This window comes from Cryptotermes secundus, unplaced genomic scaffold (assembly GCF_002891405.2).
Source record: "Cryptotermes secundus unplaced genomic scaffold, Csec_1.0 scaffold374, whole genome shotgun sequence".
Taxonomy (NCBI): Eukaryota; Metazoa; Arthropoda; class Insecta; order Blattodea; family Kalotermitidae; genus Cryptotermes; species Cryptotermes secundus.
The window spans coordinates 268113-294013 of NW_019741302.1; the positions used below are offsets into that span (position 1 = coordinate 268113).

At 37.6% G+C, this 25901-nt stretch overlaps 1 protein-coding gene across 6 annotated transcripts in view; it reads right to left on the reverse strand.

Moving 5' to 3' along the window:
* Positions 1-550: 550 nt before the first annotated feature.
* Positions 551-25901, reverse strand: part of LOC111872707 (protein similar) — a 201192-nt gene continuing 175841 nt past the window's right edge. For 3 of the 6 annotated variants that reach the window (XM_023866860.2, XM_023866856.2, XM_033754804.1), the window contains exons 8-13: positions 23390-23925; positions 22987-23285; positions 22557-22819; positions 22133-22311; positions 16538-16968; positions 551-3567 (exon numbers count right to left, since the gene is read on the reverse strand). In XM_023866860.2, the coding sequence (XP_023722628.1) occupies positions 3217-3567; positions 16538-16968; positions 22133-22311; positions 22557-22819; positions 22987-23285; positions 23390-23925 (2059 nt within the window). In that variant the 3' untranslated portion in view covers positions 551-3216. The remainder of the gene's footprint in view (positions 3568-16537; positions 16969-22132; positions 22312-22556; positions 22820-22986; positions 23286-23389; positions 23926-25901) is intronic. The other 3 variants (XM_023866859.2, XM_023866857.2, XM_023866858.2) reach the window with 3 other exon arrangements.

Sequence of the window (25901 nt, forward strand, 5' to 3'; positions counted from 1 at the left end):
TAAACTGAAAAAATCGAAGCTGCGACCTTCTGTCTTGTAGCATGGTGCTTCAACCAACTATGCTACAGCATGTCCCCATTGCTGCAGTACTTCTTTCAAATGTTCAGGTACACACAACACTTCTGCAGTAGTGATCCATATAGGGAGAATATTTGACACAGATTTCCTGCTTTACATATTTGCTGCATGGTTTACCTTCTTTACTACTCTGCCAGTTGCATAGTTAACATCAAAGTGATGGTTACTAGTTCCCTTGCAGTGCAACTGGGACCTCATGGCCTTGGATTAAGAAAACAAACTCTTATTTAGAAAGTACTGAGTTCAATCCATCATCAAATATGCGTGGACTTTTCTGCTTAGACTAAAACGTTCACCTCTATTTCCCATTTTTCCAACCATCACGCTCATGATTACCCAATCAGTTGGGGTAACAGGAACTCCCCTTTGAGTATCTCCATTCAGAAATGGATTCAGTGCCCTTGCCTAGTTGGGCAGACCAGATATGTCAATACAGACAATATCTAAGACAACAGACAAACAAACAACAGTAACTCGCTAAAAAGTGAACACTTTATTAGTGATAATTATAAGCACAATCTTTGTACATGCATACAGAACTGAAAATCGTTGGTTCAACACACAATTAAACAAATTGCAATAAAAATGTATTAAAACTGGATAACAGATGTAAATAAATCACATTTCAAAACAGTCAATCTAGACTCTGCAACTACAGTGCAGTAATCACTAAGTAAAAAAAGGAATAAATGCACCTCAAGAAATCCATCATGATGAAGAATCGATCAGCTACAGATCCTAATTCAACTCAAACGTGGAAATAAATCTCAGGAGCATTGTAGGGTACATACCATGGCCAAGGCTGCTTCCTTTCTCCTGAGTGGACATAGTTTCTCACAACACTTAAACTTTATTGATATTGGTATTCTGTACTATAACTAATTCATAATACATACCTTCGAAACTTTGTTCTGTATGAAATATGAAAAGTGTTTAAAATTTCAGAACAACATGTTGTAACAATAAATACAAAACACCTTACATGTGACTGTGAATTCATTAGCTTTATTTGCAAATCAAATATACATAAAACATTTTGGAACCCTACAGTTAAAGCATTATGAAATGTAGGTGTATCCATATATACGCAAAGAAAGTTCCCACCTCTCTTAAAAATTCACATGCATACAAGCAGCAGTTATGTTGATACTGAAATGTGATAAAATGAACTTGTACATGAAAGGAACAGGGGATGTGTGCTCTGTGATGAGTTAAAATGTCTGCCCAATAACGAATGCTACAACCTCAGCCATGGGATGTAGAGCTGTGGAGGGCCCAGATCTAGCAGTGAGTATGAACCAACACTACACAAATAACAAATATATACTTCTCAGTAAAAATAATATATATCATGCACCCCATCATCATATATATAACAGCATTCAGAAGGCTGGGTATTGTGCCTTCTGCAGCTCATTCACTACTAATAAATTCGTTTTAATAATACAATATGAAATATGGTTAGATTCCAAGAAAGCCAACTGCATATAAGAAATCACTAATGATTTTGGGAATAAAAACTGTACCATGTAACTGTACATACTGAGTCTTTTGGTCATATTCTAGTTCCACAATCCTCTGCAAATACGTATGGCAGTATATTACACTTCATGCTACATCATGACCACAAAAATAGACATAAAATTCCTTCACCAGTTTTCCTCCTTATAACAAAGAGAGCATCACTATCTCAAAACAGTGGGGAAAGTGTTCAGTACAGGCTGGCCCAGCCAGCCTGCAACACAGTACTGTCATGCCACCAAAACAGAGGAAGAAAAACTGCTATGAGAATGATGCCACATTCAATATTTTCATTTCTCTAGATGAGTTAAAAATTGAAGTACCAACATCAGTTCACAATATGTATTCTAGAAGCAACATCACAAACCTGGTGGTGGGAAATGGAATGTTGCAACAAATGCCATGTGATGTGTTAATGCACATAGATGTTTCCAGCACGAGTGGAAACTCTACTGCAGACACATCACTTTCCTTAGTGCATGGGATTGTCCAAAAACACCATAAATGTTCTCATCTTTCTAAATTTCTTTTAGGATGCTGTCATATACCACCATATTTAGCGCGCAAATTTGGCACGATTTTACTGAATCAGTGAAATAAATACAAATGGGTTCATGTGTCCTTCAGGGTTTAACACTGGAATCATATTAAATATTTATAACTGTGTTTCCATCCTGCTCTATGCAACATTCTAGTGACATTCTGTAATGGTGTTTTATTTAACCATTCATAGTACCATTATGTACATGTTTCAGTCACTGTGTAACCATTATCAGGCATTTCTATGCAGTTATGTAAATTGGTGCACTGTGCATGCTTGACGCAACTGTTAACATAATTACAACTGAAACTGAAATCATCATAGTTTAAAATTGGTTAAAACTGTAGTAAGATTGAAATTAAAATCAATATTGATGTTTTTATTTTCTTCATACTGTTAGAACAGTTCACTGGTGTGATGTTCTGCTGCTGTTCTTTTGTCGCTGTAGGATTTCCTGCTGTTCATACGGTTCAGTTTGCTAAAGTAAGCGTCTGAACCAAACTAGGGCATACGAACAACAGAAAAGCCATCTAATAATGTATTTCAACAATATAAAGAAAACATAATAGCATTACCATTAGTATTAATTTTGATTTTACTATAATATGAACTGATTTTAAACTACAACAGATTATTTCAATTTATATTAATTCTAATGCCAATTTCCTCAATCATATACAGTGTACCAGCTCAAATAACTGCACAGACATACCTGATGATGGTTGAATGATGACCACAACATGTCATAGCGACATTGTGAATGGTCACAAAAAATCCCCATATTTTCAGAACATAAATGAAAGTGTTGCATAAAGGACAGAAACATGGTCAAATATTTGAATCATATGCAAGATAATGCTGCAATACAGATGATGTAAGAATACCATGACTTATCGCTGAAGAATAAATCATTCACCTTTACGAAAGGTCCTCACTGCAGTCAATCTTAAAATCAATGCAAGCTAAGTAGCAAATTGTTTACTGGTGGCAAAAGACACTGGTAAGAACTGAAATCATGGACACATCCTGCAGCTACGAATGCTCTCACTGACACTGCCTCTGAGCTGAGAACATTACTAATCCACAAGAGTATTTGAACTAGTCTCAAGTGCCTTTAGTAGATCATGCCCTTGTAGTAAGCCAGAGCTAACAGGAGCATTCACATCATAGTCACGCTGACTCAGGTCAATCAATGATGGTATGGTGGTTCCTTCTGGGTCAAGCAGGGAGAAGGAGTTCTTCCGTATACTGGCTTTGCGCTGTGCAATGCCGTCATCAACTGGTGGTGGTAATATGCATGTCCCTGTATCACTCAGAACCACCTTTGAAACATCCTGCACACATGCACTTTTACAGTGCTGCAAACTGCCATCTTTTGCTGAGTCTTGTAAGTTTGGTCCTCCACCTTTCTTTTTCCGAGGATTTCCCTGAAACATGCAGTAAGAGTTAAATCAAAATTACATCAGTAAATATTCTGATCAGATAGTAATTTAGGCTTGACATAAAAGAATAATCAAGTATGGATTAACTTTTTATGTATCAGATATTCAGTCAGTGATGGATATGTAAAGTAACAACATAATTTTCAGGAAATTTTCCCTGCAGTTATCCCTTGTGGTACTGTAACTCATGCAGAATTACTGTTAATATGACATCTTCTCCTTGATGATAATTGTACTACTGGAATAATGTTTGTACNCAAGGAGCTTTAGTTACACAATCCAACTGCATTGTGGTTAGCTCTGTACACTGTAGTTCCATAGTTCATCTTATATTTCATGTATGGAGTTATTCATGAAGGTTGCAGCATGTTGAGAGCCATTAATAGGTAACAGCACAGGTAACAATTTATCAGTGTAACAATGGCTGCACATGTGACAGAGGAACATGTCATGCCTGCATCTGTGGTGATGTCACGCAACAAGAGGAGAGCTTCAGCAGGAAGCAGTGTTGCCACGTGGTCTGTGTGATAGCTATATGACACACAGTAGAAGAGATGTTGCAAGTGGTGTTCTCTGTGGGTCTGCTCTGAGGCTATATCACTCGACTGACCGTGAGTACTTCAGTTAGTGAAGTGGAGTAGAGTTCAGAGTCGATAGTTGTGGCACAGTCGCTAGCCAGTAAGAATGTGAGCACAGAAGCAGAGGACACTGTTGGAAGCCACTACCAGACACAGTGAACACACAGCAGACTAACAAGACTCAAGTATGTGCTGTAGTGAATTAGCAATACCACTATAGTTACAATCTGTAAGTGTTCAATAAATCCAACTACCAAACCAAACACCATCTACAGTCATGCACACACGACAATATTTTAAACCTTTGTTACACCATTTAAATTCATTATTACCCTGACACTAGCAGATCAGTTAATTTAAATTCACTTTAAATAAAATTTTCTTAAGCACAGAAGGGAACAATTCATTTTGCTATATTCTACTGTGCTAAAATATATGAAGATTAAACTTCACTTTTATGTAATTTCTGAAGAATGTGCATGCGTGAATACAATGTCAGTTCTTGTGCCCATTCACCTGTACGCTTTAAGAAATGGCTACAAAGTGACATACTGCATTCTGCTCCTAAAATAGATATGTATCTGATAAGCATATAAACAAAAACAATAATAAGGGTACTATCTTCTGGGATGTCACACTGTTTTCTGGTAGAAGTTTACCAACAGTTCAACGGAACATAGAACTTTCAACACTTGGCTAGCTGCTTGCTTAACTTATTCTCTGATCCTGAAGACAGAAGCAGTCCATTCCTTCAAATGCCACATCCAGCAACCTTCATAGTTACTGGCATGAAGACCACAAACCTAACAGCAAATCATAGCACCCATCCCAGTGCTTTACAAACACTGCCAATTTCCTACAAAAGCCAAAACTCTGATTGTATAAAAACTCAACATCCAGTAGCTGAACAATCCTATCCAAGATACAGTGTGATAGAAAAAAGTACCAAATGAAACAAAACCCAGTGCAGTGGTTTCACTTATTTACGGTTTACTTAATGATGCTGTCAATAACACAGGACTATAGCATCAAATAGCAGGATGTTAGTGAGTAATGAATGGGAAAGGACGTGGGAAAAAAAGTGTCTGTCACCTAATTTAAGGTACAATTCTGGTATTTGCCTGGACAGAATGTCAAGAAACTTTAGTCGGGATAGCTAGCCTCCAGCTGAGATTTAAACCTGGGACCTCCTGAAAATGCTACCCACTTGATCATGTTGTTTGGGACCAAGGTGTAGGTTATGAGGCATGATGTAAAATAAAATGTGAAACTGTTGTTTTGCAAAGCTCTACAAGTAGTAATTAATACAAACTGCTATATGAGAAATAGTGAAATGAGAACTTATGCACCCATCAGAAGTTTTCATTACTTAAAAATGTTTATGATACATAAGGAACAATATTTAAAATACATGTACACAAATCAGGCGCACTGTGTGAAATTTTTGAGACTCTTTGTGTTTCAGTGAGAAAACAGGTCTTTGAATGGAGAAACATACAAAAGTGTCTTCAATCTAAATCTTATTCTCGTGCGCATCCTGGATTCAACATATGTAATCTGTCAACAAAACCTCATCCGGGATTTTGCACCTCATTAATACCTGACAGATAACAATTCTTTGCACAAATTCAGCAGCAAGTGACAATAATACTAACTGGGAAATGTTTACATACCGTAACAATTCTGGCATCTTCCCTCACTTTTGTATAAAAAGTAAAGTGGTCCCTCTGCTTAAATAATTAAGCACTATGCCATGAAGACACATGAGGAGTGGATGTACACATCCAAGTTTTCTTGACCTCAGCAGTAGTCAGAGGTGAGTGGTCAGCTTCATGCCCCCACCATTTTACCCCCGAGGAAAGAGTCCCCGGTACCCATAGGATAGGAGGCTGGGTAGGCCCGCAGAGATAGTGTGGATGATGTGGAGAAAAGAAAATTCTTGACCCTACCAAGACTTGAACTCCAACCCCTTGGTTGTCCAGCCCATAGCCAGTCACTATACCAACTATCCTATCACTTTTGTGTAACTCCCAAAAACTGTAAGACTCAGATATGGAGCATAAAATGAATTTTTCTCTACTTCTCTCCAAAATATTTTTCACTATAATATGACTGATATGAGCATACACCTGCATGTATGACTTCATATAAAGTGTTCATTACTTCTATCTAATGAAAAATTCTTCAAGAGTTCTCAAGTTGCTGAAAGCAGACAAGTGTGGCAGAGCTGACGAGTACATATATTTATCTCTGAATACAATGCATTACATGGCTGGCTTGTATGGAGATTATATGTCTGTCAGCATGTTTCATCTGTAAAAACACTGCATTGTGTGGAGATCACACCTGACTAAATTGCTGTATTATGTGGAGACTGCATTTGTCAGCATGTCTCATCTCTGAATACAGTGCATTAAACATGCCTCACATGGAGATTATATCTGCCTATTAGCATGTTTCATTTCTGAAACTAGTCAATGGCCTCTGGGTAACCACTGCAAAAGAGAATGACACTTGGGTACCGATCAGTGAAAGACAGTAATCGATTTCACTTATGATACAGTGACCTCTCCTCCAGCCTGAAAGTACCAGTGGCCAAGTGCCATTCTCTCACATCAGGTATACATATGGTACAGTGTAACTCTCATTTAAAGTTTCTTGTCTGACTGTCACGGCCCAGGTTCAATTCCATGCCAGGTAATGTCGGATTTGCAGTGATCAAAGTGTCACCATGGTCGGTCTTCTTAAAGTCTTTCAGTTTGCATCACCAATTCTCACTTCAACAACTGCTCCACATTCACTGATCACCCTACAATCGACACTACACAGTGTCGACATTGACAGCGTCGTTAAGTAACCTACCTAAAAAAGTTTACTTTGAGGGCAATGGATTTAAGCATTAAGCTGTGGAAACTTATGCTCTGCATGTGTTTTTATACATGACAAATCAGCTGATTTTATTTTTAAACGCACACAAAACTGTTGCCGAAGATTAAAGCTCAAACCACGTTCTTTTTAAAATGAATTCATACGTACATTAAACATACACTATCACAAAGGTTATGATGATGATGATGTGGCAGCATTATATTCAAAGAAGAGAGCAATCTTCTAACAGCAAATGGTCTTCACCGAGTTGTTGCTACTGTCCTGAATCACAGCATTCGTGTTCTATAAGCTACATCTCTCCGAAATTTATAATTGGTAGTGCAAGTGTAAAATTAGGCTCCAGTTGGTGTTTCTGGTTGAAGAGAGTACAGCAATTGGGGGGGGAAGCACATAAACATATATAACTCTTTCCATTTTAAACATACTCTGCAAGAATAGCAACTCTGATGTAACTCTTTCATTCAGCTTACAGCTACTTAGCAATTATATCCTTAAAATGAAAAATTTTATGAATGGGAAGTACAGCTGTCCATAACCTTGCAGTATGGACATTTCAGAACACAAACCTATCATGGATGTGCAGAAAAATATGACACGTAATGCAGGCCCTATCAACTACAGTTTTCCCTTCACTAGCAGTTCTATTGAATAGGAGGAAAGAAAGGGCATGTGATGATGTTCCTATAGTGCATTCACATTCTCTCATCAAAGGTCCTGTCTGTACCCTGCTGTATTTATAAATTACCTAGTAAGAAAATGTTAAAGAAAATACCACTTCTGAAATTTTCCACCCAGCGAACAGCAAGGAAGAGGACGTGGGTCCCACAGCTATGTTATAAACAAGAAATTACTCTCCATACTAAAATGTTCATTACAGAATATCGTCATGAAAAGAAACAAAAATTTCCGTTTGAGTTTCATTACTTTTATCCCTGAAAGCAATACTTCTGAAGGATGAAGAATATCCTCTATCAGAAGTCTGGACACCACGGGTTATTGGTTCACACTCTGGCAGGACGTACTATGAGATATATACACGATATCTGTCACTTGATACATCTATTTTGCTTATTCTTTTATCTGTCACTTGATACATCTATTTTGCTTATTCTTTTAATGAGTTCCAGACATTAAATATGCCTTATTTGTTGGGTGAATTCCTTCTCAAAGCTGCAAGCAAGTCAATTCCTGCTCAACCCATCTTGGGTTTCATAATAATTTTGAAGAATGCAAGATAGCAAATACAAATCTAGCCACAATCTTTCATCATTGAATTATTACATTATAAATTCTGACAAAGAAATGTTAAAGTTAAATACTGTGTTAGTTTCTTATCCATATTTGTTATTGGGACATATTATGCAGATGAATATATCGCTTCTGGGAAACGTTTCTTCAAATTTTGAAATTACTACTCCCCACTCTACACATAAAAGATAACATGACATGGACATGGTAATGAAGTGGCTTCTTCCAGACCGCCTCTTGTAGAAATGTACTTCTTAATAATGAACGAAGTTAATTAAGCTATTCCAAGAACAGCTAAGTAAGATATAACGTAGATCCAACTCCTATGCCCAATGTATTCTATCAAGACATTTTTTACTTAGAAGAAATTTTTGTAGAGCGTCATAGTATTCCCTTTCCTGGAGAAACTGGACTTCAATATGGCTGTACATTTTCAAGTTTAAGTATATTTCTTTAAATAAAGGTATGCAAACAGTGAAGCAGAAAGTTGTGCCTGGTAGTGAACCAAGCAAACCAGCAAAATCAAACAAAGTCACCATACTAGAAGGTACACAGTAGAGGACTCATTAGGACTATTCAGCGCTTCTATCAAGTGGCAAAATCAATTTGCTTTTCTTTCTTTCCTCAACTTGGCACTATTACACAGAGCAGAGCTTAAATTGTTGGCACTACTGACGTTTTCACGCATGCAAAAACACAGGGTGGTACACAATGACCACACATAAAGAAGATATAAAGAAAATATAAATAGTTTTCTTTGCTCTACTACTACAGCTTTTACAGCTGACTGGTCCTATTGACACTTTTCAACCACATAATACTTTTACATACATGCCATACATCATAATAATAATAAACTACCATAGACACACATGCATTAGAACATTTAGGAATTCTATGTTAAACACCTCACCATGAACACCACCTATGCTTTTCCTTGGCTCCTTACTTTGGTCAGCCCACCCAAACAAACTTCATTTGTTGCTCCCTTAACTAGGGTTATTCCAGTAACAGAAATACCAAGATATGGACAGATAACAGATTAATTTGACATTTCACACTTGTATTTAATAAACTTTGATGACAGCCAGCTAAATAAATGTGCAGTTGTCTGATAAGGAAACATGAAGGGCTTTCATGCCACTTCAGTTTTTCTTTGATTAAAATTGTAATTAGAAACCCCAATCCTACATTTTGTGGCCACAGTTATCAGACTGTCCCCTTGCTACCAAAATCACACACTGTTCAAGAAGCAATGATATGGGGAAAAAATTAAAATTTAATTAACTATTTTCTCAAACTTAAGTATGTCTCACTTTGCACTCAGAAATTTTTATTTTAACTTTGTTTATACAATTCCAAATGGGCCTCACATCAGAAATAATGACTGCATTATCTGAGTCTTCCAGATTTTTATAACTGAATTTCCACAAACAGAATTCAACATTTCTTAGAAAATGAAAGCACACATACTATATCCTTTATTTAGAGCTGCAAAATTGTACAGAATTACAAATCTGCATTCCAATAAATAAATCTTATTTTGATGTATATATTTCTAATCACTTTTCTTTTTCATTCGTGGGATCCTGTGTTGGAACTTAAATTCTTCTCACTGATGAAAGTCACTGCAAGAAACTATAACACACTTCAAGGCATAGAATACAAGCTTGCAGTTCCACAGATACTCTGTTTAACGGTAAGACACAGAGTCTTTCTTAACAGGCTGAACTGGATATGTCCTGTAACCAGTAACTCAACATGTTTTATGCTATACACGAATGATGAGGAGAGTCATCTGCAGTACTATGCAATGTCTTTGTCACTGTTTATCTTGTACAGCTGTCACTGAACCTGCAAACAACTCAGTGGAATATGTATCAGTTCTTATAAGTTCAGAAGTTCATTACAGTACTGAACTGGGATGGTGAAATATATGCCCAAACAGTAGGTATTTCTGTACAATACCTATGTGAAAAATAAATCATATCATTTAAAGGATGGTTTTACCATGTGTCCTAGTGTTTGTGTTCCAGCTTCATCAGCAATTTCTGTATCGGTGATACAAAATTTATTAAACAGCATCTCTCTTGGACAAAGAATACAGGCATACAGACATATTTGCTGTGCTGAGGAAAAGTCTGACAAATTTGGAGCCAGATTAGAACATTCACCTTGAAATCCCTAACATAAGGGACTCAAACAGGCACAGGTTTTGATGATAACAGCATGGAGAATGACTAAAAGTTACATCTACTGCACTTTAAAGCCAGACAGGTCAAAGGAATTGATGAAGGCGATTAGAAAGCAAGAACGTATTTCTGGTTTTTGCTGCCAATGTATGTTGGTCTTCTTGACCTGCAACATTTACTGATGAATCTTAGTTCCACACAAGTAGGTATATCAATGATCAGAATAACTGGTATCAGTATTAATATGAGACAGACTTTTGAAATACCCATATTTTTTAAAAGCCTATTAATGTAGAGCAGTATGTCAATGATGTTCTTCAACCCAAACAAGACATGGTTATTTTATGCAAGACAGCATTACAGCACACACTGCTAATTTTTCTATCAATGTATAAACATGGCATTTGAACACGAAACTGATAAGTCATAAATTGTGGGATGCAGCATCTACAGACTTAAATCTCTGTAGTTTTTATTTATGGGGAAACCTTAAAACCAAAGTATATTCAAATAACCCCCACAGACTGGATGAATGTAAGCATAACATCTGTAAAATAATTACATATACTGAGGTCAGTGAACTCAAACTACTGTCATACAGTTCTTTTCATGAGACCTGCAGTTTAATGGCAGAAGAGAGACATTATGGGCATCAACTGTATATGGTGTTTAAACTATTATTCATTTTAAGAACTGCACATCAGTGTTTACAATGCACAGCACATTACCAGTGACCCCTGACTCCTCCTGCTCAGCAGATAAATAGCTGGGATTTCAACTAACAGGCTAATGGTAAGAGTGGGCCAATTCAGTCTTTGAGGAAGATTCTGTATATTTTGGTAGTATTGCCGTCTTCAAGAATTCTTTAGAAATTGACACTGCTTGAACAATGAACTGATTTTCAAATTGCTGTAAATTTTTCAGTAACTACTCTACTAGCTTGTAGGCCAGCAATATGTACTCCAAACACAAAATAGAGATTATATGTGGATACAGTTCAGCTGTCACAGCAACTACTCTGAGAGGAAATGATTTGTTTTGAAAAGATCCAGACTAAGCATAACACCAACATTCATATCCACACAAATGCATGAAAATAAATGCTTGCACTGAAACGTTATTTCCAAGACTAAAGTTTTGGGGACATGACACCACATCATCCAACACACAGTCACCAATGTTTCGGACGGTAAAAATGGATGCAGCAGGTTCCTCTGAGACAATGGTAACTATCTACCAGACTACAAAGCCTCTCAAAAGACAGAAATTTTCACAGGCACCATCACTTCAGGAACTTGAAAATTCTGATCTGTTCTCATATTTTGATCCTTACAGTAAGATAAAACCTCCTTACTTCTAAACACACATTCATAATTCTTGTACTGCACATTGCAAAGGCACCCTTTAAAGCCCTTCTGGGACTGAGGTTCCAGATGGCTTAGCATCATAAGACTGGGAAATCTTCATTCTTTGGACATACTGCAGCTTAGAGGATCATGTGTGGGTGTGAAAGGACCAACCCTATTAAAAAGGCATTTATATCAAGGAATTTTCATATCTGCATCTGAAATTTAGAAAAATTTGTCTGGGGTAGAAACAATGGATGACATGAGTTTTATGCTATAAGCATTTTATTACACTGTGTGGTGGTTGCGGTGGTGGGGGGAGAAAGGTGGTTATAGTTTATCCTCTTTATCCGAATTTTAACATAATCTAAAATACCAAACAATGTCTAAATTCAGTCACCACGTTTTAAACTACCTGAACTATTAATATGTGCCATGGACTCCCTGAGCAACTGATGTTTATTCAGTTTCAAGAAATTCCTGATGCTGATCTCAAAGGTTCCTTACGGGTCATCACAAAGTTCACCGCAGGCAAGCAACACATGACATGTACATTATGTACTGAAATGAGTACAGCATGGGGAACATGACCACACACACACACAAAAAAAACAACTAATATAACTGCATACCAATTATTGTATCTCAATTTACCCTTTGAAATGTTAAGTCTATTCACAGATCTCTTCAACGACTTATGTTGATGAACTGATTAGGTCTGTATCAGTGATGCAACTGTAATGCTGCTATTTTATATAATACACCTGAGGACTTATGAACAGGTTCACAAAGTAATCAAGTATAACAATAGTCACTACATAGATCATTATGCTGCTTAACAGTATTCTTCAATTTTCCTTTCTTTCATTACTTTCATTTTCTGTATATGCTTCTTTGATGAATGTGTTCCTTTCATAGTCATGGAGTTTTCCTTTCCAGAATATGTCCAATCCCATCCCACAACATTTTCACATATTCACTTCTTACAAATGCCGTGTGTAGAATCATCTGCCTAGCTGTAAACTGAGACAGATGTATAAAGTACATCACTTTACTCAATATGCTGATTTGATTCAATTGATTTCTGCATGTCACATTCTCTAAAAAGGCAGCCAATATTTACTCTGCTGTTCTGTGTACATAAACAGTACTTGCTTCACTCAGTATGGAATTTAAACAATTCTGACTTTGGCATGGTGATTTAAATAGAATTAGTATGAGTATATGAACAATTTCACAACTGCAGTCTCAGTTTCATGTTACCATTATTTTCACAAAATGAGAAAGTGAACATATCATTCTGTTGAAAATGTGGTGTGTGATAAGCAGGCAAATAAGTTATATGGGTTAAACATGTGACCCAATTTTAATTTATCTCAACAAAAAATAAAATCACACTTCCTAGGCTGATGACTTCCAACTTGAGAAAACAGAGGTAAATTCCTTCTAAAAATGTGAAACAAATAAACACCAAGGTTTAATTTCATGATGCATAAAATAAGAATTAGTATGGAACATTTTTCTGTGATGCATTGAAAATATCTGCAACACATGGTACAGAGCAACCTTCTATATGTTCTGAATGCATCACTGCATGACTGCGGAAGACCTTCCAATTAAGCAAACTGACATAAGAACGCAGGTGAGGCCAACTGGAATGTAAAGTTATAAAACTTGCAGTGCTTGACTTAAAGTGAAAATAAAGACAAAGCAAAATTGAAGCTCAAAATACCAGATGTAGAGTGACACTTGCTTTAGAGGGTACTCCAATAAACTTCTATTATAATTAATCAAGCTCAAAACATATAAAGTAATTAAAAGTCATAAGATGCACACTTAATTAATTAAATCTATAACATATTTTTGTTTGTAAGAAATATGCTAATGAAGCTCAGAATACATGAAATATTAAACTGCCCTTGCCATCAGGAATGCTTTGACAAAGAAAGTTAAGGTCCTAACTACCAAAGGACGTCAATAACTACCAATGGAAACAAGTTGTACATTTATAATGCTAAAGCCACTTAACCTAAGAGACTGCAGATTTCCCACAACCACACACCAATAACAGAATCTATGCTGTGCAAAGCCTTCCAAGGAAAAACTTCAGAAATATTTCACCTGAATATGAAACAAAACAAAACCAGATTACTTGCAGTATACATGGATGTGTGCAAAAATGAACTATATTATTATAGGCTGTGACTTCATACTTGTACTTTTGCATCATAAATGGTAATAAAGAGAAATGTACTAGTGATGTCGGCATGGGTGAAGGGTAGATCTGAGTAACTTTTGTCTGCTTCAAACTGTGGTCTTAGATAGTTACCAGAATGACATTTACCAGTGTTTTGGAGGAATCTGCTATCTCCATCTTCAGGGTTGACTTACCAGACTACACTACGTCACAACCGAGAAGACTGCTGTCTATATCTTCAATGTGTGAGAACTTTGAATCTCGCTCTGTTTTCTTTGCTGCACATTAAAGTGATATTGATTTATGGGACCATATAAGTTCATTTTACTGCTACTATGGATATCTTAAATTAATTTCCTTGATAGTAAACTACACATACAAGATAATATGGCACCCAGAAAATGATATGAATCAATTAGTACGCTAAAAAATGAACTCGTGCANGAGACAGAGATTACTGGAACAACAGACAGCCTTATTCTTCTTTAGTTAAAGTTTTCATATTCAGATAACTGCTCAAGTACAGCTTTGGGTGAAGTTGATAATTTTCATAATTTCCAGTTATTTTGGTCTAGAGAACGTAATTACAAAAAAAGTTCCATTTTTCAGCATCAACTGCTTGAATACCACATGTTCATTGTTGTTGATAATTATATTTTCAAGAGAGGTTTTATCTTTCTGTGAAAATCTATTCATATAACTGATACCCTGTCTACATGAAGATAGATATAGTGGTACTTTAGAGTGCTTCTAACTTACAACTCACTGCTACTGTTCTCTGTTCTGTCAGTCACCCAGCATTACTTGCCACTGTTCTTCATGTTTCTTCTGTCAATTCTGAGATATAACTTCTCATTTGCTCACAAAAGATAAAACTAATTTTGTTTTGCAAGTCAGCCCAGAACTTAAACTTCAAAAATATCTCAACTGACAGAGGTAGCTCATGAAATTAGAATGAATCAGTAGGATTAGGATATTGGGATACTCAAACTACTTCACTTTTATTGTACAGATGACACTTCCACCACTTTTACAATTTTGCTGCACTCCATCCACAACACTGTAAACAGGATATCATAAAGAAAAGTCCTCACATGTATAGTATCACTAAATATTTACAATTGTACTCCTTGACCACTACTTACAAGACAATTAACAAGAACAGGCATGAGAGATGCCACTTAAACAGAAGTACTGGGTGTAAAAATCTCTTCCAACTTCTCATGACCTGAATTGTGCGGTGATGACAGTTGTTGCCTTTCTAACTACTACCTGAAAGTTGTATTCTGCTCAATCATGCCTCTCTTAACTCAGCATAAAGCAAAAGCATTCTAAAATATATCAGACACATTCCATCAAAAAGTAATGGGAATGTGATAAAATTGATCTTCCTTTGTATTAACATCCAATACTCATTACTTAACTACATACCAAACAATCAGGTAGCAATTTCAGTATGAACTAACAGGTTGCCTTTGACAGAAATCTGAATCACTATTACATCCTAATTCCCACTTATGCTCTATAGAACCTATAGAAGACATGATTATTAAAAATTATAATGAATACAAAGAGGTGTGCTTATGTCCAATAAATGTACAGGCGAGGTACTGCATGTTGATGTGCTACAGCAAAACGGAATGCTGCACAGAATTCTGTACCACAAGGGATACCCAACACATTCTGTCCTGATAATACAGAGAGCCAATGGAACCACAGTAACAACAAACATGTTCAGTAATACAGGATAAATCACAGACATAAGAATTGTTTTCATACTGGCAGTCTCTAGGCACGTGCTGCCAGTGTTCATACTCAGAGCTTCATTCCTCTTGCTTCCTTGCAGCATTTGCAGCAGCCCTGCCAGGTGCTCAGATACTCACATCTGCTGCCCCACTGCATATTTCTGCTATACAATGCAATTGCAGTGACATACCTGGGTGTGAACCAGCTGCTGAAATATACATGAGAAGAGAATGGCCCTTGGTGCAATTCAGTTCCAGTTAATAATAGTTTATATGTGGAAATAAAACAAACAGACTGATTCTGTGGTGCAGATAGCCAGTTAAAATTCTGACTGAGGACTGGCTATATGAATCAAGCTATCATGGTTTCCCTCCATACCTGCAGGTAAATGCAGTTACAATACCTTAAACTAGGTCATAACATCACTTTTCCCAGTTCACTATATCATCCTACTATTTACCAGCTTATGCTACCTACCATCTGAAGCATTATAAAATAACCTAACAACCACATGTAATATTTCTGTGTTTAAATGCATAACTGCTTTTCATCTTTTCATCTCTATGTAGGAATCAAGCAAACTGACTTCTAGAACACCCAGAATCCCCTAGGTCTCGTTTAGTGTAAACAACTCAGCTATGCATCATTAGGTATGCAGAATATAATGCACAAATATCAGAAATACTGCTAGTCTGCCTATGCTGATGAGTGTGTGGGCAGATTTCTCTTAGAACTTAAACATATGTAACCAGCACTCACATCACAACCACTAACCAGTAAATTCATGAGAACGCTGTCACTGGGTGTTGGAGGTGGCTGTTTCTGTTGTTGCTGCTGCTGCTGTTTACTGCCATTATGTGTCCCCCCTCCATCTAGAACCCACACTGAGTCACCCCGTGGTCCCCTGGAGTATACTTGCTGGGGACCACTTGTCTGGATCAGCTGTTGTAGCAGCTGGGATGGCAGTTTCTGGGTAGCCTTCAATTCGCTCTTAGTTCTTTTGATGATTGCAGAAGTGTACTGATCATCTGTAGTGGGAGTACATGAACGCTTGCAAGGTCGTTCTGCAGGTCCTGCGCCCTTTATGCCTGCCGTAGATGATATGGGACCACCCCCCTTCAGGGGCAGTATGTGCTGGGGAGGCAGCCCTGGAATGGCAATCCACTCCACACTACCTGAAGATGCTGTTCCTTACAGAGGATACAATCAATATCGAAATGCCACTCTCAAAGCGCATATCACCTGTGTGATATGACTGAAAACTCACAGCAAAATATGTGAAAACTGAACATAAATATGTGATGTATTGCTCAAATTGTTTAGGATATAATGCATTAGGCTCCACTCATTCTAAGGTTATTGTCTGACTTGAAAGCCATTATGGAATTTCAGTACTTCTAATCAAAGGGGGTTACATCTGAGAGAGAGTTTCAGTTGCTTGGCAACACAGCAGCTACAATATCTCTACTTATACATTCTCCTTTCACTATACAAAACTAAATACAAAATGAACTGAGGAAGCTGTATAGTTGTCAAGGCATATAAACATGTAATGTCAATCCCTCGCTGTATGTTATAAGACACGCTGTTTTAGTGGCTACCAGCTGTAATATGATAAAACATCCCATCAATATTCAGTTCTCTTGCATATGTGATGTAAAATCTCAATCATAACATCTGTGACAGCTTCAACAACATAATTTTTAATGTATTCACACTTTTGACAAGGGTGGCTGGAACACTTGTTTCTGACAACCCCACTAAAAAAAAAAGCAAACGTAAGTCAACCCCATAAGAACAGACTGACTGCCTACAGTTTTGTGATACATAATTAATTACAATAATAATTTTATATTTTCACATGCATTAAATATGTGCTACCCTGCATTTAACCATCTGCACACCATGAGCCAATTAAATCTGCTCAGTATATTTACACTATTAAACTACCAAAGAGGACTGGTTCTATGTTAATCCCTTAGTAAAGAATTTCTGTCAAGATATGGCATTAAAGGTGTAATACTCTGATGTTTAGAGGAAAGAACAGACTTTCATATTATCTACACCGGTAGCCATTTGTAAATATTATGAGAGTACTGTTGGTGTTTCTGTCCAACTGCACTTACCCTAGTTAGTTAGTTAGTTAGTGGAGAGGGTGGGTTTCCCCATGCACTGAGACCAGTATTGGTCCATTGTGCTTCCCTCTATGATATTCTACCAGTCTCTATACCCTACCGATATTGGTGCGTACCATCAGTCCCGACCGAGCCAGCGAGTTCGGCCTCTATTGGCTTGGCGGTATCTATAATGTTTCCCCCATCTATCAGAGGTGTTAGAGACTACTGCTGGGCGGGAAATGTCCTTGAATTTAGCTCAGTGACCTCCTTTGGAGATATGAGGTTCTTTTACGTGCCGTAAAGCTACGACACAGGACCCACGGCTTAAAGTCCCTCCCGGAGGACTTGTTCCCTGAATTTTTCCGCCCTTAAAAATTCCACGACCTCCACCAGGTTTGAACCTGCGTACCACGAGTCATGAGGTGGGAACATTACCTCTAGACTACGGAGGCCGCTGCACTTACCCTAAGTAGCCTTGGTGTTTCTAACAGGTAGCTGTTCTATGTGCGGTGTTTGGCAGTCAAAGGGTTAAAAATGATCGGAATACTTCGTGTCTGAATACAACCCACAAACAAAGAATAACTTCTTTAAAATACCTGTCAACATGTATCTTCTGTTTTCTTGGCGTACATGCAGTCAACTTGGCAACAACTACCGCAAGAATAAATACAAAATTCTAGCTATGTTGAGTAAGAGTTGCATACCAAGTATGTATATGATCCAGTTCACAACTTCATTCCCAAATGACAGGCAAGACACAGATGTCATAACAAGAGGAAATTAAATTACCACATTTTACTGTTTGTACTTTACATGCAAAAGTAAATTACGTTATTGCATTAAACTATACTGGCTCCTGTATTATATCCATTTTTGCACAATACATCAACAAATATGTTTAAGCATAAATTACATTAAAGCTAATGATCTTCACTTCTGAGAGTAAAAGTAAAAATAAAGGTATCCCTGTACCAAGCTGGGAAGGCCCATAGGGTTTCGAGACGTTGAGGGTCCCACATTATCTAGACAATCGGCTCAGAGAAGGCAGTAAGGTTGTCAGCCTTACGCACCGGCCGAGCTTTACTCCCCAGGAAAATTATTTAATTAATTCCTGGTACTCATTTCTGTTAGAGGCTGAGTCGACCCCAGGGCCACAGTGTGGCTGGAAGGATTAGGTCAAATGAAAAAAATCCAATGACCTCATCAGGAATTGAACCCGTGACCTTCTGGCTTGTAGCATAGCCCCTCAACCAACTAGGCTACAGCGTGCCCCCTCACTTCTGAGAGTAGCAATTCTAAAATTATAACATATAGAAGTATCAAAATATAAACATGTGGGGGCAGGGGGTTCAAAAACGAGCTGTATGTAGGAAACAGTTCAAATGGCAAAAATAAATCTAATTATGGAGGGCAGAAAATGTTTTTATAAAGTACTGTAAAACATCTCACAAAAGTGTACACATAAAACTACAATCCAAAATTCATACTGCGATGAAACTCCTACAGTACTTATTTGTATTTTTAACAAGTTAAATCTGTAATTATGAAACAATAAATACTGTTCTGAAGTATGAAGTACCATTCATGTCACCAGGCTGTGAGCTAATGTATTTTAAAATTGAAACCCCAGATGTAAGGCTCCTATACTTCATCTTGTCCCACAATACACATAACATTTCCCATTAAAAGCTGCCATCCCAACAATCAGATTTAAAATCTCGGTACCCAATCTCACCCAGGCATGTTGCTATTGATAAGTAACTGAGTTTCAGACAGATTATGGTAAATTAACAGACTTTTGAAGGTTCCTAAAATTCAGTAAACATGGGTTACTGGTCTACTTATAGAGAGGGCATTCTCACACTACAATGTATTTATATTTATGCCCAATGCATAAAATTCTTAGAAGATATGTTAGTAAGTGCTAGCCTTTGTCCTCCCAGTCACCCTGTCATGAAGTAGAACTGGCTCTACAAGTGCTCCCAGCTCAATAACATATTTCTTCTTATTACTGGGTGGCTACAGGACCAAGAAGGTTAATTAGGTTACAGGTAGGTTTTCCATACTTGAGTCATACCTCAATGTTTGCAAAATGAAACCAAATTTATTAGCATACTTGAATACTGGCTAATTTAAGTACTTCATAACTAATGGCTACTCTTCTGCTCATACAACCAGCACAAATTTTTACTGGTCCTCCATTTCAGTACTGCTATAAGTTTCGTCCAAGTTGGTGAGAAAATCCTGTTTTCTCTAAAGCATTACTTCCATTAGAAGCATAAGATTTAACAGTTTATAATTGTGGTCTTATATTTCATAGCCCATAGCCAGTATCAACAACAGTGACGAATGCAGAAAATATAGCTCAAAAGGCATGAAAACAAATTAATAAGAAACTAAAAGGTTTACTAATTCCAAATGTGTTTCAACCAATGGGCAAAACCCAAAGTGAATAAATCCTTGTTCAACACAGATCAACTGTAAATGCACTTCAGTTTCCTCTTACACAAAATGGACATAAAGAATTCTACTTGACAAAATGTAAATAATCATATTCTCTATGCAGGATGTGAATATCTTAGGGTTGGAGACACACAGCTGGGACCACAACAGGAAGGGATTTAAATGCTAAGGAGAGCTTATGTTTGGCTATTTCTGCATAAGTTATGGGTGAATGAGAATATAGTATTATACAAACTGAATTTTTTGTGTTCTTCCAAATTCACTTGGCTGCATGCTTATGTATGTTACTTTAGCAGATTCTTTGAATTTTAACTGAACGACCTTATGTTTTCCACTTACATTTTCTGACTCAGTGTTTTTTTGGGTTAAAAATGAGAGCATTAAAGTAATCCAGTTTTGCAGAGTGACGTACAAGCAATGTACGAGATGTAAAGAATAAGTTTCCAAAGGATTACCTCCATTTCTGTTCTAAATATCACCGCTTTCATAATCTTGTCCTTAGATTTATGGCCCATATCTAACACAGTAACTTTGGCTACCACGGTTAGTGGCATCGTATGTTGAAGCGGTTTCAATGTTTCAGAATATACTGCAGTCATCACCTTCCAAATGAACGAGGCAAAAGAAACAAGCAGCCTGATATACAGATCTCACAGTGGGAGTAAAGTCTGTCTACTGCTGACTGCTGGTTCTCCAGCCTGGATAACAATCAGTCATAGGGGAATACTCCACCAAGACCAACCACAGCACTGAACTCAAGGCAAACTGAAGTCCTAGCAAACATCTGTACCCACCATCATCAGCTGAGAGAGCTGTACACCTCTACAACTTAATCGGTAAAAATGGATAAAAATCATGCAAAGTATGGCTGTATCCCATTCTTGACCACACCATCTCATAATCACCTGGCACCTTCCCATTAGACAGCACTGTGCTTAGCTCAATACGCCCACCTACACTCAAACTGCAAAACGTATGTACATATCTCGAGCAACTTCCTTCCAATTCGTTCACCATGAAGATGATAACCGAAATCTAAGCCAATAAGTTGGAGCAGCTTTAACATATTATATATCCCTAAATTCTGTCAACCAGAGTTGCATGTCGTTTCCTTCCGCTCAAGTAAATAAAAATTTGGTTCAGATAAATCAATTTATAAACCCATTATATCACTAATCTACAACCCCATCATTTTCATTAGCATGAAAAAGCATATGCATATAGATGAAATAACTTAACCTTAAAAAAAGACAACAAATCATAATTTGAAGTATCCAAATTATCTCCAGCCCCTAAAAGAAATGAGTACCAGGAATCTTCTTGGGGGGTAAATGGAGGCTGGCGCGTAAGGCTGACAACCTTACCACCATCTGTGAGCCCACTGTCTAGAAAATGTGGGACCCTTGACTCTCACAATCCTATGGGCCTTCATGGCTTCCTACATGGATAGCTTTAACTGCCTTCCATAAGAAATAACATATTTAAGGGTGTAGAGAATGTAAGCTTATGAACACAGCCTATTTATCTATAATACTGCATGTAGTTTACCTTATAAATGAAAATACAGAGTCCATTACACATTCACAGGCAGTACAGAGAAAACTAAATAAAATACAACAAAAATTACCAGTTCTTATGCCACTTGTATGTGTGGATGTTTGGATGTCAAGTGTTCTAATGTTGAGGATAAAATGCATGTAACTGTACATTTCATATACTTTTTCATTATCAGGATATTTATTTTTCAACTAAAAGAAAAGAAAGCATGACTCACTATGTTCCCTGATAACTTGACCAAGTACATCACTAGGATCCATCAGGCCTCCTCCATGGTCATTACATTTCATGGGCAGCGGTCGACTAGAACGCTGTCCAGGACTATCAGCACACAACAGCTGTGCAAGACTTGAGCCTAGGTTTGTCTTCGTAACAGCTGCAGTTGGTGTTGTGCACCTGATACAAATGTATATTGCTTTGTTTGAACATGATGGACTTAAACATTTATGATTCAAGCCTCACTAAGGATACAGAAATGCCAGATGATGAAAAGCATGTGTCTACTCGTACACACAAACAGTATGCTTCAAATGGCACAAGCTGCTGCTCATGGAAACGTACACTTGCTTAGTATGTTGAGCTGATGAATATGAATATGAATTTCAGAAAACACTATTTCCCTGTAAGAAACGTGAACTCACCAACTACTGCTTTTACTGGAACTGTTGGTTTTACTTGAAGGTGGCTTGTCTGGGAGAGCACCCCACATAAGATCCGTGGATGTGAGTAGGGGATAGTCATCTCCCACCCCCATTGGGATGTATGGTGCACGCATGCTCATATCTTCATCCCCGTCTGACATGCTAGTACTATCCAGATGCAGGGACAAGAAAGGAGTCATGTTATTGTCATCCCCAGGGTCTCCTGGACTACATAATGAAGGCAAACTACAGTCGCCAGGACTCTGAAACGGACATATAAATATGTTGATTAACTTTCCTACCTCTTTCTGAAAGCTTACTACCCACAAAATAGGTGAACAACTATAGGCAACTGCAGGACACATAAAATGAAACTTAACGTATTTAATTCCAAATCTGTGGTATATTTCAAAGAAATGTAAACTGGTACCTTTGAAAGGGCTGGTGAATGAAGATGAGAGCTGGGAGATCCACCAGAAGAGGAGGTCTCATCGCGGTAAGAGAAGAAAGGGTCATTGCTGTTGCTGCCCTCGCCTTTATTAGAACTTGAATGACTGGACTGAGAATCACTCAATGTGTTCAAGTCTTCTGTTAGAAGAGGGCAATAAGTGTCAGAAAGTATAAAGTCATCAAACATGTCTGACATGAAGCAGGTGGTTTCAAGAGGAACATCCACATCTCCAGCAGTTGGGGCCAGGTGTGTCAAGTCCTCTGGTTCATCCTTGAGCACTGCAACCAATTATTATGTATCATTTAAGATTAACAAGAGGACGATTTAGTTAATATGATATAGTATTGACGCCAATGTCTTAAATTCTTACAAAGAAACATACTTGTTAGGCCTGGTTCCTCTTCTGAAAACATAAGGAAGCCTTTGTTCATTTCCTCTGTCCTGGGTGCAAATATCTTTGAAGTAGCAGCCTGTGGGCGTGAGAATGCTGATGAAAGAGGGATAAGCAGGGGTGGAGAAGAATCTGATATCTGTGCTGTCTTGGCTGGACTGGGGACTGGTGTGGGAGTCTGTGTTAAGGGCACAGAAGATGAAGCAAGTCCAAATAATTTACTTGTGACAGTATGAGGTCCTGTATTTGAGGAGAATGTAGGTAATTTTGTTTCATGGGTGGAACTTGCAGAAATTGGATCAGAAGCAGGGGTGGGAGAGGAAGAAGTTGGAGAGGGGGTGGGAGCAATGATATGAAGAGGTGTAGGCGATGCTTGGGCAAAAATCTTGGTAGTAACCACCTGTGGGCGTGACACTACAGCCGGCAAGACAACAGGCTTCACATCAGGCTCCACATCAGACTCCACCAGTTGCTCACCAGGTGTCAGCTGAATGCATGAGTATACCTCATCTTTATGTTCAATTCCACTGCAACCAAACAAAAACACAACATTCTAATTTTCTCATATGCGAAGAAAGTTGCAAAAGCCAGCAAATGAACTTTTGTCCAGGATACATTCAAAGGTATAAACATGACAATGCTGGCAAGATGCAGTAGATGGACTGTGATTTATTCTTTCTTCAAGAGGAGGTGTACCACAACAGTAAATTTAGCACTGTATTTTTAGGACCTCTCTTATGTGAAAGAAGAAGCCCTCATCAACACTTGACTGGCCTCGTGGTGCTTGTGTTTCGCAAAACTCTTACATAACAAAACAGCACTCAGTGTACTGTGTATTAATTACACTTCCTCTTCTACACATGTCCATCATAACGGTAAAGGGCGATTTCACTTACTGGCCTGATCATTTTAGTCTTTTATCAGCCTTGCCATGCCTATACTGAAAGCAGACAGCATTATCTTTCAACTTATATGATTTTCATTAAAAAAATAAACATGTATTTTATATGTGGTATTTTTTATGACAAATGTCCCTTATGCACTGCCATCACCAATTTAAGAGGCAGTGGCAATACAACTGCTGAAAGTGATATGCGACCGATTGCAATACTCAATGCACATTCCTCTAGAAAATTAGTTCCAAGTTGGACTCAAAAAGCATGCTTTCCTAGTGAAAACTTCCAATCCTACAAATCTTGTGCTGTTAAAGTCTCATTTTGGTCATGTACATTTAACTCATGGGTAGAGAGCTGGACTCCTACACAGATGGGCATATGATCAAATCCTATTTGAGTAAAACTGTTTTGTTTGCAACTGTAAATGTGGTACAAAATAACAAATTATTGTTGTTTTGTTGCTGTTGCTGTTGTGTTACGAATGATGGGCTACAAAGAATGGGGCCAAAATCATAAACTATTTAAGAAAAATGTTATACTCCTAAGCAAATTGCCTTTACTGTAGAGAAAAAAGAATTTTCTTAACTTAGATGACACTTGTAGCAGGACTGAAAAGGGGGGCCAGTAAAAATGAGTGCTCATTTCTTTGCTCACCGCCTGCTTGGTTTACTCTTCAACCCTGATGATAGAGGCCACATGTTCTTTCAAAAGGCGGACGACTTTCAAAAGCCTACATGGCATTATATCACAGAAGCAGAATTCTTGAGAACAATTCATCTGAAATCAGTGTGCCTATGTTCAAAGCAACTAAATTGCTGGCTCCAACAGTTCTGTCTTAACTACAGCCTCACAACGCAAGATGACATAATAATGAACGATTCAAATTAAGATGAAGCTTACTTGTAGGGCAATGAAAAAAAAACTGCTCATGCCTAAGCACCATACTACAAAGATGTATGGGGAGTGGAGGTAAAACTCCACTCTCTCTTCACCAGTACAATACATTCACTGACACTTCAACACTATAAAAAATAAATTTCCAATGGTTATAATGCCTTACTTAGGTATGGGAAAGGTAAAATCGGAGATGGGAAGTTACCACAAGGTGGAAGGAAATGAACTACTTAATAATACACAATGTTTATCATAGTATTCTCAGGCGGGGCATTAAGTCTTATGTTTCCACTTTCTGTTCTTGAAAAGTGTGAAGTGTTAAGATCTATATAGTTTATTTTAATTAGCTTTAAAATAAATCAACAGACCAAAATCTTAATTTAAAGCACTGTTGGCCAAGCAGCAATGCTACTGGCTTCTATTCAAGAGATTCAAAACTCAGCAGGGCCACCGGTTGGTTATCTTGAGGTATTTCGTGGCTTTCCTCCATACCTTCGGGCAAATGCCAGGATAATAATTATGCCAAACCAGTTTCTTCCGCGTTCCTTCCAATATCCACTACCAGCCTTCCATTCAATACTATATAGCCTGACATACTGACAGAGTCAATATTAAATGAATGGTGTTGTTGACAGAAGATGTGGGATCACTTCTTCAATTAAAACTAAATTAATTTTCATTCAGAACTAATATCCATCCTACCATGCTCTCAT